General features: G+C 46.9%; 1 protein-coding gene across 12 annotated transcripts in view; it reads left to right on the top strand.

Annotated features, from left to right (window-relative positions):
- Nucleotides 1-17,706, top strand: part of LOC138260331 (uncharacterized) — a 58,811-nt gene that overhangs the window by 20,038 nt on the left and 21,067 nt on the right. For 6 of the 12 annotated variants that reach the window (XM_069208727.1, XM_069208732.1, XM_069208731.1 and 3 more), the window contains exon 2: nt 1,172-1,360. In XM_069208727.1, the coding sequence (XP_069064828.1) occupies nt 1,199-1,360 (162 nt within the window). In that variant the 5' untranslated portion in view covers nt 1,172-1,198. Of the gene's footprint in view, nt 1-1,168; nt 1,361-2,162; nt 2,378-17,706 lie in introns of all 12 variants that reach the window. The other 6 variants (XM_069208729.1, XM_069208730.1, XM_069208728.1 and 3 more) reach the window with 2 other exon arrangements.

Below are 17,706 nucleotides of genomic sequence, written 5' to 3'. Positions count from 1 at the left end.
AGCCCCCCAGTGTTGTGCCACATCCCACTTGGCCACTACCAACCCGAGGTTTGCCAAGAAGAACTTTGATCGCGGGAGATCCACTTATGTGGTAATCCCCAAGAGCACATACACTGCATCTGTGGGGATCTCCACCTCCAGTATCCGCCCAAGTTCTCCTAGTACCTTGGACCAACATTCCTGGATAACGGAACAGTTCCAGATTGTGTGATAGTATGTCCCCCTGTGGGTCTTGTATCTCAGACATTCAGGTGGCTCTGCCCTTGTGGTATACCCAGTGTAGGATCTTACATATTATTAATGTCAGGTGAATTCCATTTGCTACCTCCGGTGGTCTTTTCCACATTTCTTGGGTGCAGAAACATGCACAAAACTGATGCCAGCATGCAAGGCAGCACCATATATAGGCTCATGTCAGCCCGTGGCATAATGCAGGCCTCTGCAGCACAAGGGGTCCCCAACCTTCCAGGGGGGCTCCAATTTAACCCAAGACCAAGGAGTATATGGAAGACTCCTATGCCCCTCTTCATATTCTGCAAGGGGGGGGGGAGGGGGGAGGGGGATCATTTTGTGTTACGCCACTGATGTCAGCACATCTTGGAGGGCTGCAGAGTCGTATGGGAACACCTGGTGGAGCTGGAGAGTTGCTACTGAGGGACACATTTTCCTGTTCCATTCTGGGGTCTGTAGTACTCGTAAGGGCTTCTATATTAATTTTCATGAGAGCCAAATTGGATACCAATAGAAGACAAATTGCATCAAGCACATCGGCTGACTGGTGGTAGATTATGCTTAGTAGACTCTTGATAGAGGGACAGGTGGGACCAGTGTTTGTATTAACCAAATGTGTAGCCTCTAAAAGTATGTGATTGCTGTCACCATTGGAACACTGCATTGCAGTTTATAAATGTAAAAGGTATAGATAGACAATATTTGGAACCTTCCAAACAATTGTAAGAGGTGCAAGATATATTAGGTCCTCACAGTAGAAAACTGGACACTTTAGGGCAGAGTTGGGATTTGATCTTCTAAACGCTATGCCATTTAGCACTGGACATCTTTGTGGTTTGCAATTTCTTTCTTATTGTAACCCTATTCTATTTTTATGCACATGACCTGTCAGTTCATATACAGTTTGGTCTAATACACCTATATTTGTTTTGAAAAGCAGATAAACAAGTACCTGTGATTGGAATAAATGGCGGCTTACCACTGTTGTGTTCCATTCTGTACCAGCGACTCAAGATACAATGTAGGCAAGAACATTTCTTTTCATAGGATTCCGGCTGTCCATGTTGAACCTAAAAGGCACCAGGAGTGGCTGAACAGGATTCGTCGCGACCCAGGGCCATATTTCAAGGTATTTCAAGTTACTTCTGAAATTCACATTTCAGAGATAGGCAAATCGCTCTGGTTGATTATTTGTATTAGCTATATACTGTTTTATTAAAACATTAACCAGAATGAAAAAAGAGAAGATTATTAATTCCTTTTGTCAGTTTCTTATTGCTTAGCAGATAGTTTTCCAAAATTCAAATCAGTGATGGTTGACATAACTTGACAACTTGTTTTTTTGTTACTTAGTATCTAATACTATAGTTTTAAAGTTTCCAAGTGATGTAAACATTTCACCCAGTTCATTAATATAAATTCATAATCTATGGAATGCGGAACGGTTCACCTGGCCTTGCCAGATCGCCTTTAAATTAACTCACAAAGGTCTGCGATGCTCAAAGGTAATTTTAACTCCTAAACAACAGTACTTCTGATGCAGCATCAATATTAGCACATAATAATGGTGTGGTTATTGGCATGTCGACTCATGCAGAAATGGAATAATAGGACAGGACAAAACAGCAATCGGTGATGTTACTTCATCCTACCATTTGATGTATGAATTAGTTACTTTTTCACACCACTGTTGGAATTTTAAACTTCTAGGCCCTCATATGAATTTGCCCGTCCATGATACTAAAAGAAAGAGCAAGTGGGCGGTCACTGATGTTTTCAATGTATGTGTGAGGATGCTATTGACAGAGTAGAGGATTAAGAGAGGCAACAGTCTTGCCATATTTTAGCTGAACTTCCACAGCACGTATTAAATTCAGTTAATGATAGAAATGGGCTGAAAGCTCCATCAAAAATGTGTATCTTCTCTTTAGGTCACTGACGGAGGTCAGCGTATACCCATACCAAAGGTACTGTGAATCCAAGGATCCACAAGCATGATGCAATTCAAGCAAGAGATAAAAGATTTCTGCTAGATTTATGGTAGTGCCTCAACCTTCTCCACATTCACCCTTGGCTTCTGATGATCATACAGCTCAGAAGCCTAGCCATAAGAGGACTTCTTCTCCATCACCTGACAGATCTTTAGGTGAGTGGAATTTTAGTTCATCTTACACTCCCACATGGATTACTGGCTCTGCAGCTGGAGCAAAGTTCTCCAAAAGGTAGCATGAGAGTTAATCATAGCTTTCCAGTACCCTGGATGTAGCTCCTAGAATTGCAATCCAGATGAGTATGTAATTCAGAAGGTCTAGCCACATTGAATAAGGCAGCACTACGCATCTCTAGACCCAGAAATGAAAGGCCCAAATCTCCACTACACTGCAGCTACATAGACCACACATAACTAACATCTCTCCAGCATGAGTTTGGCTGGCTGTCCGCAGGAGTTTTTAGAGAAAAAAACATATGTAAAACCCTCACATTCTGAACTTTAGTATACTCACTCAGGCTAGGGATGGTAGTCAAATAGCTAATGTTTCTGATGGATACAACTACCTGTGGATTCCTCACCTCATGAATACTCCCATGGTGCCAGCATTCGACGGAAATCTTCTTACTAGTCTCTGCACGTCGACCAGGACGTCACTGTCTCGCACGCGACGACGTGCAGACGTCAGTTCCCTTTTTTCCGTGCATTCGAAACGGTTATCTTCGAGGGAGCAACTGTTACTCTTGCGGTTACAGTGTATATCTTGCTGCGTACTCTTTCTCTGTGGAAATAATGTCGCAGAGAAAGTCTGGATTTAAGCCTTGTCGTGAGTGTGGAGGCAAGATGTCGGTGACGGATCCTCATTCCGATTGCCTTTGGTGTTTGAGCTCCGACCACGACGTCTCGACTTGTGATTCATGTCAGCACATGAATCCGAAGGCCCTTAAAGAACGCGAGGCGAAGCTGTTTATGGCCAAGTCAAAGGAGAAGCATCACAAGAAAAAGTCTTCTCCAAGACATCGGCGTCATCGAGACTCCCGGCGCCGTAGAGAATCTCGGCGTCATTCAAGGGAGGCTCGTTCCAGGTCTCCGGATCGGCGCCGGAGGACATGGGAGGTCAGCCCCACGGTGACGCCGCATCCTTCGACGCCGTTGCTCTCTCCGGCGTCTCCAACTTCGCCTGGACAGGCGTCGGTGATTGAGGTATTGGAGCCTCAAGTGTTTTCTCCGGCGCAGACGCCGAGGCCGGCGTCGGGGTCGCCTCCGAGTCAGGCACCCCAGTATCCGGCTTTTCCCACCCCTGGAGCCGATAGTTCCGCATTCTTGAATGCGATGTATGCCATCTTCCAACAGATGGCTCCAGGGGGTGCTCCGGCTGGGCCTTTGGCCTTTTCTTTGGGTGATCCTGCGCCTCTTCGGCCGGCACCCTTTATGCCCTTTCTCCCGTTTGGGAACGTGGGCTCGGCGCCAGTGTCGGCGCCGGTGGCCGCTCCGGTGGCTTCGGAGGGATTGGCCCCAGGGATTTCCATCCCGTCGACGTCGAGATTTCGGCCTGTGACTCCGGTGGGTCCATCCGTTTCAACTGCTCTTCAGTCGGCGCCGAAGTTACCTGTGGCGCCGGATGCGGCGTCGGTGGCTTCGGAAGATCGGCGCCGATCTCCGACTTCGGCGGAGGTATTGTCGACTCCGCGGATTGAGCAACGACTGCATTCAAGGAGGCGTGCTCTCCGGGTACTAGAGGAGCAGGAGTACCAACGAGCCCTAGAGGAAGGAGAGCTAGAGGACTCGGGTGATGGGCTGCGTGGACTGGAGTCGGCCAGTGGGCTGGACACTTCCCCTGAGTGGGACCTTTCGTCCCCGGGGGAATATACCGAGGAAGCTGCTTCCTTTCATACAGTGGTACGGAAGGCAGCTAGTTTTTTGGACCTGCCTTTGCCGGTGGTGGAGGCGAAACAAAACCTTTTGACAGAGGTGTTGCATCCGGCCTCAGCCGCGGCGGAGCCTCTATTACCTTTTAATGACGCTCTGCTGGATCCGGTTTTAGAGGTGTGGAAGAAGCCGGCATCTTCCCCAGCAGTTCACAGAGCCGTGGCCAGGAGGTATCGGACGGCTCCAACTGATCCTGGTTTCCTATCTAGGCACCCTACGCCGGAGAGCTTGGTTGTGCAGGCCTCCTGTTCGTCCAAGTCAGCGCCTGGTTCTTTTCCGACGGTGCCGGGGGACAGAGATTCAAAAAAGCTGGAGGCGCAGTCGAAGAAGATTTTTTCGTCCTGCAGTCTGGCTTTAAAAGCCACCAATGCAACCTGTATCCTGGGGAGGTATATTCATGCTCTGATGGATGACATCTCCTCTTCGTTTACAGAGCTTCCCCAGGGTCTTTTGGATCTTGTCTCTGATGCCCAGGCTGCTGCGACCCAAATTATCCAGACGGGACTGGATACCACCGACTCGGTAGCCAGAGCAATGGGCACAACTGTGGTGGAAAGGAGACAGGCCTGGCTCCGTAACTCGGGCTTTTCGGCAGATGTACAGTCCACATTGTTGGATCTCCCGTTTGATGGAGACAAACTGTTTGGGGCTAAGGCTGATTCGGCCTTGGAACGGTTTAAGGAGAGCAGGGCCACGGCTAAGTCGCTGGGACTCCAAGCTCCTTCTTCCACGGCCTCTTCCAGATTCTTCAGGAGGTTTCGTGGATTTGGGCGTGGCTCTTCCTCCTCTTCCTTTCGGGGAAGATATCAGCAACCTGCCTCTTCCCATCCCTATAGATCTTTTAGGGGGAGGGGTAGGGTCCGCACCAGGGGAGCTTCTCAGCAGCACTCTGCCTCTTCCTCATCCTCTGGCGGGGTGCAGCAGGGGAAGCAGCCTTAGGCTTCCACCATTTCCCACTCACTCCTCTCCTGTAGGGGGAAGATTACAGCATTTTCTCACCAAATGGGAGACTGTTACGTCGGACACTTGGGTTCTCAGTGTTGTGGGAAAAGGCTACACCCTTCCCTTTCGGGAGTTTCCGCCCCTCATCCCGCCCCGCCCTTCGTATTGTTCACAAGAACACCTCCTGTTGCTAGAACAGGAGGTAGAAGTCCTCCTTTTAAAGGGCGCGGTGGAGTTGGTCCCGGAGCAGGAAAGGGGTCAAGGAGTTTACTCAAGGTATTTCCTGATTCCCAAGAAGGATGGTCGTTTGAGACCAATTCTGGACCTGAGGATCTTGAATTGGTTCCTCAAGCAGGAAAAGTTCAAGATGCTGACCCTAGCACAGGTGCTTTTGGCGTTGAACATGGAAGACTGGATGGTGTCTGTCGACTTGCAGGATGCTTACTTTCATATCCCGATACTCAAGTCACACAGGAAGTATCTCCGGTTTGTGGTGGGATCGCAACACTACCAGTTTGCGGTCCTTCCGTTTGGTCTTACTTCAGCACCTCGAGTCTTCACGAAGGTGATGTCGGTGGTTGCGGCAGAGCTCAGAAGGAAGGGGATAGCAGTATTCCCTTACTTGGACGATTGGTTAATCAAAGCCAAGTCCCCGGAGCTTGTGTTGCGTCATCTGCAGTCAACAACCCAGTTGTTGTTCGACCTGGGCTTTTCGGTGAACGAGCCCAAATCTCACCTAGAGCCCTCTCAGCGCCTCCTGTTCATAGGGGCAGTACTGGATACAACATTGGGTCGGGCCTTTCCTCCGCCTCAGCGGATTCAAGATATTCAGGATTTGGTTCCAATGTTTCGAAATGGAGCGGTAGTTCCAGTCCTCAAGGTCCTTCGTCTGCTCGGTCTTTTTGCCTCCTGCATTCTGTTGGTCACGCATGCTCGCTGGCACATGAGGGCTCTTCAGTGGTGCCTCCGAAGGCAGTGGTCTCAACATAGAGGGGATCTAGAGGGTACTGTCAATATCTCCAGAGATGCTGCTGTGGATTTGAAGTGGTGGATTGCAAGCAACAATCTTTCACAAGGAAAGCCGTTCCAGCAGTCGCCCCCAGTGGCCACAGTCATAACGGATGCTTCCACTCTGGGGGATCTGGAGATCAAAGGTCTTTGGTCTCCAGAGGAACAGATTTTTCACATCAATCTGTTAGAGTTACGGGCTGTACGTCTGGCTCTCAAGGCCTTCCTCCCTTCCCTTCGTGGTCAGTCGGTACAGGTCCTAACGGACAATTCTACCACGATGTGGTACATAAACAAGCAGGGAGGAGTGGGGTCGTACCTTCTCTGCAGAGAAGCTCTTCGACTATGGTCCTGGGCAAAGGACCATCGGATTTGCTTGATAGCAAACCATCTGGCCGGAGTTTTGAACGTGCGTGCGGACAGTCTCAGTCGCCACTTCTCGGCAGACCACGAGTGGCGTCTCCATCCAGATCAAGTCCGTTTAATCTTCCAGAAGTGGGGGTTTCCTCGGGTAGATCTGTTCGCCACTCGAGAGAACACGCATTGTCCGTTGTTCTGCAGCCTTCAGTATCCGATGCAGGAAGCGTTGGGGGACGCGTTTCAAATAACCTGGTGCGGCCAGTTGCTTTACGCGTTTCCTCCCATACCCTTGATTCCTCGAGTATTGAGGAAGATTCGCCAAGACCGGGCTCTAGTAATCTTAATAGCTCCGGATTGGCCAAGGAGGGTGTGGTACTCCGACCTTCTCCAACTCTCAACGTGCCCGCCGCTCCGTCTCCCTTTCAGGGCAGACCTCCTCTCACAGTCGCAGGGGCAGGTTCTACACCCGAACCTCCAGAGTCTGCACCTACATGCCTGGAGATTGAACGGGGCAACCTGAGTTCCTTCCCTCTCCCGCCTGAGGTAGTGGATGTTATATTAGCGGCCAGGCGACACTCCACTAAATCTATCTACGCTAATAGGTGGTCTAAATTTGTTGCGTGGTGTGGAGAGAGGCAGATTGATCCCTTACATGCTCATCTATCGGACGTTTTGTCTTTTGCTCTATCTCTGGCGCAAAAAGGTTGTGCAGTGGCTACCATTAAAGGTTATTTATTGGCCATGTCAGCCTTCATATGTCTTCCAGACCAACCATCTTTATTTAAATCCCCTATTGTTATCAGATTCTTGAAAGGTCTTCTAAATCAATATCCTCCAAAGCCATTCGTTATGCCGCAATGGGATTTGTCCTTAGTCCTGACTTTCCTTATGGGGTCCCCTTTTGAACCTATGCATTCTTGCCCCTTGAGGTATTTGGTTTTAAAAACAGTCTTCCTGATAGCTATAACATCAGCAAGGAGAGTGAGTGAGTTGCAGGCCTTATCAGTAAAACCCCCTTATACAACTTTTTATGGGGATAAGGTGGTGTTGAGGACCAAGGCTGCTCTCCTCCCGAAGGTTGTTTCACCCTTCCATTTGGCTCAGGCAATTACTTTGTCCACGTTCTATCCTCCGCCTCATCCTTCCAAAGAGGAAGAAAGACTGCACCGTCTGGACCCAAAGAGAGCGTTGAGCTTCTTTATCGATAGAACAAGGGATTTCAGGCTGGAGGATCAGCTGTTTATTGGATACGTGGGCAAGAGGAGAGGAAAGGCAGTCCACAAGAGAACACTATCCAGGTGGGTTGTTCTTTGCATTAAAATATGTTACTCTTTGGCAAAGAAGGATCCTCCTGAGGGCATTAGAGCTCATTCCACCAGAGCTAAGTCGGCCACTTCGGCCTTAGCCAGAGGTGTTCCTGTGGTCGACATCTGCATGGCCGCAACTTGGTCGTCCCTTCACACTTTTGCAAAACATTACTGTTTAGATTCTGAGGTTAGAAGGGACGGCCATTTTGCACGGTCAGTGCTGCAGGATTTCTTGGTTTGACCATTTAGGCACCCACCGCCGGGCGTGGTACTGCTTTGGGACTCTATTCATGAGGTGAGGAATCCACAGGTAGTTGTATCCATCAGAAGAACGAGTTACTTACCTTCGGTAACGACTTTTCTGGTGGATACATTAGCTACCTGTGGATTCCTCACGGTCCCACCCGCCTCCCCGTTGCCTTTATGGTCTTGCCAAGTAATCCTTGAGTGCGCTCCTCTTGGTCTTTGAGGGTGCAATAGATGTATATATATAATATATTTATATATATATATGTGTATATGTGTATATATCTTTATGTATATACTTGGTGTGTGTATATATTTTAAAAGAGAGAGTTTTATATATATATATGTATATATATGTACATAAAAAGATTTGCAGTTATTCATACAATGTGGTGTATTTTACAATATAATGGATGTTGCCTTGCTCTTTCATTGCATTGCCTGGTTGTTCTCATGCACGTAAAAAATGATTGGTACTGACGTCTGCACGTCGTCGAGGACCTCTTATTGCCTGTATGACGTCAGACGGCGTCGCGTGCGAGACAGTGACGTCCTCGTCGACGTGCAGAGACTAGTAAGAAGATTTCCGTCTAATGCTGGCGCCATTGGAGTATTCATGAGGTGAGGAATCCACAGGTAGCTAATGTATCCACCAGAAAAGTCGTTACCGAAGGTAAGTAACTCGTTCTTCACAGTCATGGAATTACATGTTTTGAAGATACTTATAGTGAAAATCTGCAATCACAGGCTTGAAATCAGGAAGTACTAAGAGGTCATGTTCAAACAGTGGCTGAAAAGGGCTGTACACACTTGTGTCTTATGCTTGTCTATCTAGGAGCACATTTTTAATTCCTGTTGAATGTCTCTCAAAGGGTACAGGTCTGTGTTGAGCTGTGAACTGGCTGTGATAGATTCCTGTTAGACTCTTTCAAGACGGTTTTGCTGTCTTACTAGTGGCAGATTTTGTGTTACACAAATGATAATTAAAAACAATACCAAGAATGAAACCTTAACGATACAATTTTAGCAAAATTAGCATGGGGGGAGACACATCATGATTCATTCAAGACTTTACTTCTCTGGAGTCATGGTACCTCCCCACACTCAACAATAGTAATAAGTAGCATTTTACAAACAAAAGGTTAAACCTTAGTTATGGTAAGTAACACTTTATTCAGTCTTTCTAAACAAACTACACCTAAACTACACTACTATTACAAATTCTGAAGTTCTAATTCAAATTTAGAATTTATGCACCACCTTTAAATTACTATAACATTATTCTTTACATACAAATCAAACTTAAACTACACAAGTTATAAATTCTAACCTTGGGTAGAGCAGAGAGGGGTAGAGTCGAAAAGGATAGATTTGAGTGGTGTAGTCTTGTTGTGTACTGTGAAATAATGTGCAGTGGGAGTGGCACACAGTGGAGTGAGGCAGAGTGGAGTGGCATACAGTGCAAAAGTGGAGAGTGGAGTTGCATTCAGTGGAATGGCTTAGACTGGAGAACACAACAGTGGAGTGGTGTAGAGTGCTGTGACATACAGTGGAATACCGAAGAGTGGAATAGTGTAGAGTAGAATAGCATATAGTAGACTTTAGTGGAATAGCATTTAGTGGAGTGGAATGGCATGGAGTGGGGTAGGGTAGAATGAGGTTGCGTAGAGTTGAATAGCTTGGAGTGGGATAGAGTATAATAACTTAGATTGGAGTAGAGTGGCGTGAGATGGAGTGGCATGGCGTACAGTGGAATAATGTAGAGTGGTGTGCAGTAGACCGTAGTGGTGTACAATGGAATAGTGTAGAATGGAGTGACATACAGAGGAATAGCATAAACTGGAGTGGCGTAGATTGGAACAGCTTACACTGGAGTGGGGTAGAGTAGAATGGCTTACAGGGTAGTAGTGTACACTGCAGTGGGGTATAGTGGTGTAGACTGGAGTGGGGTACAGTTGAGTGGTATAGTGGAATAGCATACACTGTAGTGGGGTAGAGTGGAATAGCATACACTAGAGTGGGGTTGAGTGGTGTAGAGTGGAATAGCATACACTGGAGTGACGTAGACTGGAGTGAGGTACAGTGTAGAGGTGTAGACTGGAGTGGCATACAGTAGGGTTGTATAGAGTGCAGTAGTGTACAGTTGAAGAGTGGACTTGCATAGAGTGGAAGGGCATGCAGTGGGGTACCATGGAGTGTGGATTAGAGTGCAGAAGCATAGACTAGGTACTTGAAACAGACGTAGCGTCAAAGTGGGTGAATTAATGTTGATGTAATGTGGCAGGAACATAGAGAAGGTGTAAATGTTCATTTCCATTGTACTAGGTGTAAATAGTGTAAGCAGTGGTAATTTTGTGGTATACAGAGGTATGCCAGTGAAAATGCAGGATGTGATAGGCTTATGGCTGTCTTTAGGGAATGAAAAAGGCAGCCATGTTTTCTGCATACTTTCGCTGCCTTCTGGGGTAATACCTTTAATATAGGTAAGTAGTAGGTTTTATTGAAAATAGACTGTACTTCACTATATTTGTAAAATATAGTGTAGTACAGTGTATTTTCAATTTTTTTTTACATTTATTTATTTTGTTTAATTTCTGTAAGTACCGCAGTACTTCCAAGGCGGTACCGTGTTACTTCATACTTTTTTTAAAATATATTGAAACGTATAAATATTAATAGGTAGGGAACAAATAGCAAACCTAATGCGTAAATCTAGCACGTATTGCAGAACACAGCCACAGTGTACTGAAAACAACATGGCTGCTTTTAGTTTTTGTAAGGAAATCATTAGCCAATCACATGATGCCTTGTCGTTGCTGTATAGTTTAGTACTTGCACCAAACTACCACGAATGTTTGTGAAACTACTGCAACAACAGATATCACCAAGTTTAAATGCTGTATAACCTAAATAATACTTGCCCTATTTACCTGTAGTACCCTAAAGGATCATCCGCTCAACATAATGTATAATCCTGCCAAATTTAAAGGAATTCCATTTATCTCTTTCCTCGCTGTGGAATACAAAAGTCTATGAAAAAATGTAATACTGGAAAAATATGTTTTGGGCCCCCCCCCTTTTATGGGCGAGCACAAAGTGCTCCGTCCATTTTGTAATCTCTGTTTGGGCTTGAAACCACGCCCATGCAACATCAGTCTCTTACATTGGTTCGAGGGCTTGCCTTTTAAAATCCACTTGCTATCATTTGTGAAAGGCATGCATACGTCATGCCTTTTCCGGTGTTTAGCCCACCTACACAGCAACGGTAAAGTACCAAAAACATACAAGGCTCGATGTTTTCAGCCTGGAGTCCGGACTACTTTATCTGTTTATTTTCCACACAGCGCGATCGCGCTGCATTTTACATAGCGCGATCACGCTGCGTGTTTTTTTTTTTTTTGCTTCACAACGCTAATAGCTCTAACTCAAACAAATGCGAGACCCGTTGCATTGAAAATGCTTGTTATCTTTGCAATCCTGGGGCCAATCACCAGAAACTTTGCATTCTCTGCCAATATAGAAAAAGCTATGGGGCCTGTAAAGTTTCGTAGAGTTTCATCTAATGGGGGCAAAGTTAATAGCAAGCTAAATTCACCGGAATTCTTATACTTGGGAATCTGTATATGTACATATAGTACAACAGCGGTGTAGGTATAGTCCCAGACAACTTTTAAATGAAAAAGCATTTTTTTATTCGCTTATAACTCTGGTCACCATAGATGTATTTGCATGGCACAAAATCCAACTCTCACATAGCTTATGCGGCTAAGACCTGGATCCTCAATTTTTGTACAGTTGCATACATAGGAAATAAAATTTATTTGGAGGGGGGAGGTCCAAAAAATGACTTTTCCATTTTAGCTCCTGTGGTAAATTTATCTCACTGCTACAACTAAAACTGCTGACCATATTTAAGCCAATATTGCCATAAATGTGGCATTACATTTAGTAAACGTTTTGTGGTTTGGTGTAAACCCATCCAGTAGATTTTGAGATATTGGAGATACAGAAAGCTACTGCGTGTATTTTTTCTTTTTAATACGGTCTGTTAAATTCAGAAATGTGCAATTTCTGTCAATCACATTTCGCTGATTCGAGGGCTTGAATTCATTTTTTACTTTCAGTTTTGAATTTGTGAATTTGGTTTAATGTGTACAAACATCTCAGAGAGAAAAGTTTAGGTATGATGACAAGTTCTAAGCATCAAGTAGAGGCAGATATAAACACATGGCATGGAAAAGGTGATTGGGGAAATTGTTAAAGTTTTTGCAGTGCTAAATTCACAAGCATGTTGACACCATTCATCCATAACATGTGCCACTTGCCAAATTTGCTAATTTCAGAACATTTGTGAATTTCAAAACCTGTTAGCTTAAGGAAGTTTGCTATTTATTTTTTAAGTTAAAAATAAAATAAGACCATGTTTGAGTGCAGGCCCTAGTGGAATGCAAGGGCAGATCGCCTCAGGGTACCATGTTATAAAATCCTGAAAAAAACACTGCTAAACCCTAGTTATGATTCAGAGAATACAAAATGTAAAAAAAAAACGAACATTTGTTTGCCTATGATAATATTATATGCAATGCATAACGTGTCACACACCCTGCCCTGTTTAATACAGACAATTGCAAAACCTTTTTTTCTTCCTAACGGCTTTACTGTACCTTTTCCTGTGTGATCGATTCATTGTCATGCTGGAAGATGAACATCTGTCCTCATATCCCCTTTCTTGCTGAAATTGTCAGGTTCCACTCAAGGATGTTTCTGTACCTGGCTTTATTTCTAATCCCATTTATCCTGACTATATTCCCTGTCAATGAAAAGCAAACTCATAACACATTAGGCAGGATTATTCGCAGGATAATACCGGAAGAAGTGGAAGGTCAAGGGGAAAAGCTCCAGTTGAACATGCCATCAGCTTCTGCATCTTTTAGTGGCATGAGGGGTCTCATCCACTTACAGAATTAGACCCCCGATTTTGAGGTTTAGAAGGTTAAACCCTACATGCTACTGTGTGATTGCATACCAAAACCTGAATGTTCCTGCTTTATCTCGAACTAACGCGCTTTAAAAAAATATTAACTTGTCTTGAACTGCTTATGTGACCCAAACTAATCCAGACGGTGTATAGAAAGGAGGAAAGGGCAAATAAGGCACCAGTGAAACCATATTAGACAACCATATTAGACTGACTTTAGAGAACTGAATAAGGTGTTGCATCTGGCAGCTTAGGTGGTTCTGGCATTTTACAAGCTGTCTACTAAGATTGTGGTAAAGGATCATATCTAGTCCATGTTACACATTAGCAGTAATTTATTTGCCCAGGGCAGATGACAGTATGCATTTGACATTTCACTTGTGATAGGAGATATGTTTGAGTGGTGGATTCTCCCACAAGTGTTCAGGACAACAACACCATCTTCTGCCATCTAGTAAAATAATGAAAACGTTGCCCCATGAAGATAAAGTTATTCAGTTTGTGGACGTTAGCCTCCTGACCTCCCTCCTGTCCTCAGTGGTTACTGAAAATGATTTAGAAATTTGCTGAATCAAGTGAGTATAGGGGCCTTAAGGTGAAGAATAGGAAGGCCCAAATAGCCAAAGACGTCGTCCCATTTATAGGACTCTGAATATCTGCTAGAAGAAACTCAGTCCAGGAGTAGAGGTTAGGCTTGAAGATGAATATTCTCATCCTGCACAACATCCCTTTCTTCCCCTCTTTCCTCTTTCTCTGAATGAGTTGCTGCAAAATACCAACTGGCGACAGGCGGAGAATACCAAACATTGGGTCAGTTACTGAAGACCATGTTATTAGTCCTCTCACTGCCTAGCCTGGATCCGAGTTTGTGTTCCTTTTATGCCTATTAGTGAGTAACTACTCCAGAGCATACATGCAATCCTAGTGGCGTGGGTTTCTACTTGAAACACAGATGAAGCGTTCATTGTGTGAAAAGACAATGTCGCAGCATTCTGGGCTCTCGGTTGTAGCCCGGAATAAGGAAATCATGCCATACATCACTGCAGGTGCTGTTTGATTGGAAGCTGTCTGTAGGCAGCTTGGGTAGTACGAGAATAGCAAAGTGACTAACTCTGCTGGGAGGGCACAGTGTGATCTCCTTCACTGGTCAGAGACATTATGATGTTAGAACATGTCAACTAACTTTCAGCAATGTAGTAAGTACCTATGCGTAGAGTGAACTTCTCCACATATGATACTATTCTGAGGAAGAATTTATATCTGGAGTGAAAGTTTGAGGTATAATGTTATACTTGTACAACTAGGGATGAGGGTTCTTGCAGAAAGCTAATACAAATTAGGACATAACAAAAAACAAAAATGCTAAGCCAGTGTCCAAATAGGCTTCCTTACCACAGGATTTGCAACTCTTTTGACTAGTCCTGGTTTAAGAGATATATGGGTGCTCAGGCACGAACATGATACTCTCTATTCTTTCTGTTCTGTTGCAAAAATGTAGTCTTCTCGGGTTAAATTACTTTTTATCCCCAGTGTTGGTATCTTGGCTATCCACAGCATAGAGTACCTGGCTATGGAAATCTCTAACCACTCCCCACTGATGAGGGCCAGTTAAGATCATGAATGAGATGTGGCAATAAACGTTTTGCGTTCAAAGACACAGAAACTGATGCCTATGTACAAATGGTGGCACCCCACTATTTCTAGGAAAATTAAGTCTAAGTATTCTGGTAGGCCTTTATGACATCTTCTGGCAAGAATTACATATTAGTGATAGTCACAGGGCCAACAAGCTGGGACCTGGAAGCAGTGCTCCTGGTGGAGGAAAGGGAACAATGGGCCCCCTGTGATCAACAGAGGTAGCAATGACTGGGGCACTTGAGAAATCAATACTGAGGTGGTCATTACAACCCTGGCGGACGGTGTTAAAGCTGCGGTAATACCGCAAACAGGCCGGCGGAAAAAAAAGGGAATTATGACCGTGGCGGAAGCCGCCAACAAAGACAGCCACTTTAACACTCCAACCACCACGGCGGTACAGACAAGCAGCGAGGCGGTCACCGCCAACAGACAGGCGGAGGACAATGTACCGCCCACACTATTACAACCCACCAATCCCCCACCTTTTCCGGGGTGGATTCACCGTGGATAAAAACACGGCGGAAACAGCTTTTGCAATGGGAAAACGCTTCACCTTAACACACTCCACGAGGAAGGAGGCCACCATGGAGCCGGAACTCCAAATACTCCCTGCGCTTGTCTTCCTGCTCCTCTACGAACACCAGCAACGGTGGCGCCGAAGACAACTGTGAGTACTGCACCTACAACATAGGGGAGGGGGGAGGCAAAAGTCAGGGACACACACACACGCAACTCCCCCACCCTCAACCCGACCCTCGCACACTACAACACACACACCAATGCATTTCCAAACATCACATTAACAACCCCCAACCTCCCCGAAGAATGCAAAGACAAAACGAAATTAGTTGAACTATTGTAATGTATCCAAATACAGTAAGCTCATATATACAGAAATATATACACATTCCAAATATATACATCACGATTAGTAGTGCAGGTATGCACAATTCAATGTCCATGGACCACTGGGCCCACAATGCATGGGCGAGGCCCACACTAGATACCTGTCCACAAACAGAGAGAACACTGCAGGGGCATCAGATAGAAATACAACAGGCACCTCAGAGGGAAGGGAAGGGGGGGGCACATCAGCCGGATGACAGCACCACACCAGATCCACGACGGGGCTCCATGCCCGTTGATGTATCGTGGGGAGTGCAAAGCCACAGTCTCTCAAGTCTCTACAGTGGGTGGGTTGCCCCCTGCTGCATCCTGGGGAGTGCAAAGCCACAGTCTCTCAAGTCTCTACACTGGGTGGTTTGCCCACTGTACCATCCTGGGGAGTGCAAAGCCACAGTCTCTCAAGTGGATAACAGTCTCCACTGGTTCTGGAGGGGGACTGGTGCCCAGAGTGCTTCATCCTGTGAAGGATTCAGGTAGTGGATGCAGTTCTCCACTGGTTCTGGAGGGGGACTGGTGCCCAGAGTGCTTCATCCTGTGAAGGATTCAGGTAGTGGATGCAGTTCTCCACTGGTTCTGGAGGGGGACTGGTGCCCAGAGTGCATCACGCTCCCAGTGACGGTCCCAGTTCCGTCACTGTCCCAGCTGCCCATGGGCTAACAATGCTTGAGTTGGCAGTGCTTGCCCTGTTCAGCGGTGTTTGCCATGGCGGTCTTTGCCCTGTTCAGCGGTCTTTGCCCTGTTCAGCGGTGCTTGACTTTGCAGTTTCTGACCTGTTTAGCGGTGCTTGCCAGGGCGGTCTTTGCCCTGTTCAGCGGTGCTTGACTTTGCACTTTCTGACCTATTCAGCGGTGCTTGCCATGGCGGTCTTTGCCCTGTTCAGCGGTGCTTGCCCTGTTCAGCGGTGCTTGACTTTGCTGTCTCTGACCTGTGCATCTGTGTTTGCCATGGTGGGGCTGTGGCTGCCGGGGCCCTCCTGGGCACTGACACTGGCGGTGGTCTCCTGACCAGTGACGATAGTGCTGCCCTCCTGGGCACTGACTCTGGCGGTGGTCTCCTGACCAGTGACGAGTGGACTGCCCTCCTGGGCACTGACTCTGGAGGTGGTCTCCTGACCAGTGACGAGAGGACTGCCCTCCTGGGCACTGACTCTGGCGGTGGTCTCCTGACCTGTGACGATAGTGCTGCCCTCCTGGGCACTGACTCTGACGGTGGTCTCCTGACCAGTGACGATTGGACTGCCCTCCTGGGCACTGACTCTGGCGGTGGTCTCCGGACCTGTGACGATAGTGCTGCCCTTCAGGGCACTGACTCTGGCGGTGGTCTCCGGACCAGTGATGATGGGGCTGGCGGTGGCGTCCTGGCCAGCGGTGAGGATAGCGGCCTTCTCCGCCGTGCTGCTCTTACCAGACTTTGGAGACTTCTTCTGCCCCTTCACCACCTTGGGAGGAGTCACAGCTGACTTGGCACTCCCCCTGGGACCCTTGTGAGCGGCTTTGCCGGCAGGAGTCTTCCCCCTCTCCCGTCGGGCACTGTCCATCTTCTGGTGCTTTACAGGGGGTGGACTGGCAGTGCCTTGGCTCCATGTCACACTGGCTGCCCTGGTGCCCGGTGCACTCCATATACCTCTAACAGGCACCACTGGAACCTGACTTTTTTTGGCTGAGGTGCTTGTACGGGACCTATGAATTGGAAGGGGGGGGGTGGGACAGAGGTCAAGGTTGCTCAGGAAAAGTTTCTGATGAACACTGGGACGGGTAGCTGGAGGGGGTCTGGGAGTGGAGGAAGAAGAGGTGGTTGTAGGAGGTGTAACTTTAGATGATTTGGGTGCAGGTGCATGTTCTGGAGGCTGTCGTGAGGTGGATGGATGTTGGGTGTGTGTGTGCCCGCGTTTGTGTACTTTGGGAGGGGGCGTCACAGACACACTGGGAGAGGACACAGGGGATGTGTAAACGGTAGTGGGGGTGGTGAGTGCAGGTGAGCGGGTGTGGTGCTGGGTGTTCTGGTGCGAGTCCTATTCGCTGTAGATATAGTGCATGCAGGTGAGAGTGTAGACGACACTGGGAGGGAGGAGGGAGACGATGAGGAGGGGGACACAGTGAAGGCAATGGATGTTGCTGTGTCTGTATGTGGGTGATGCTTGTGTGAGTGCCTGTGGGATGTGTGGTGCCTAT

This window comes from Pleurodeles waltl, chromosome 9, assembly GCF_031143425.1.
Source record: "Pleurodeles waltl isolate 20211129_DDA chromosome 9, aPleWal1.hap1.20221129, whole genome shotgun sequence".
Taxonomy (NCBI): domain Eukaryota; kingdom Metazoa; phylum Chordata; class Amphibia; order Caudata; family Salamandridae; genus Pleurodeles; species Pleurodeles waltl.
The sequence above is the reverse complement of the archived record's forward strand: the minus strand, read 5'-3'. Positions and strand labels throughout refer to the sequence as shown.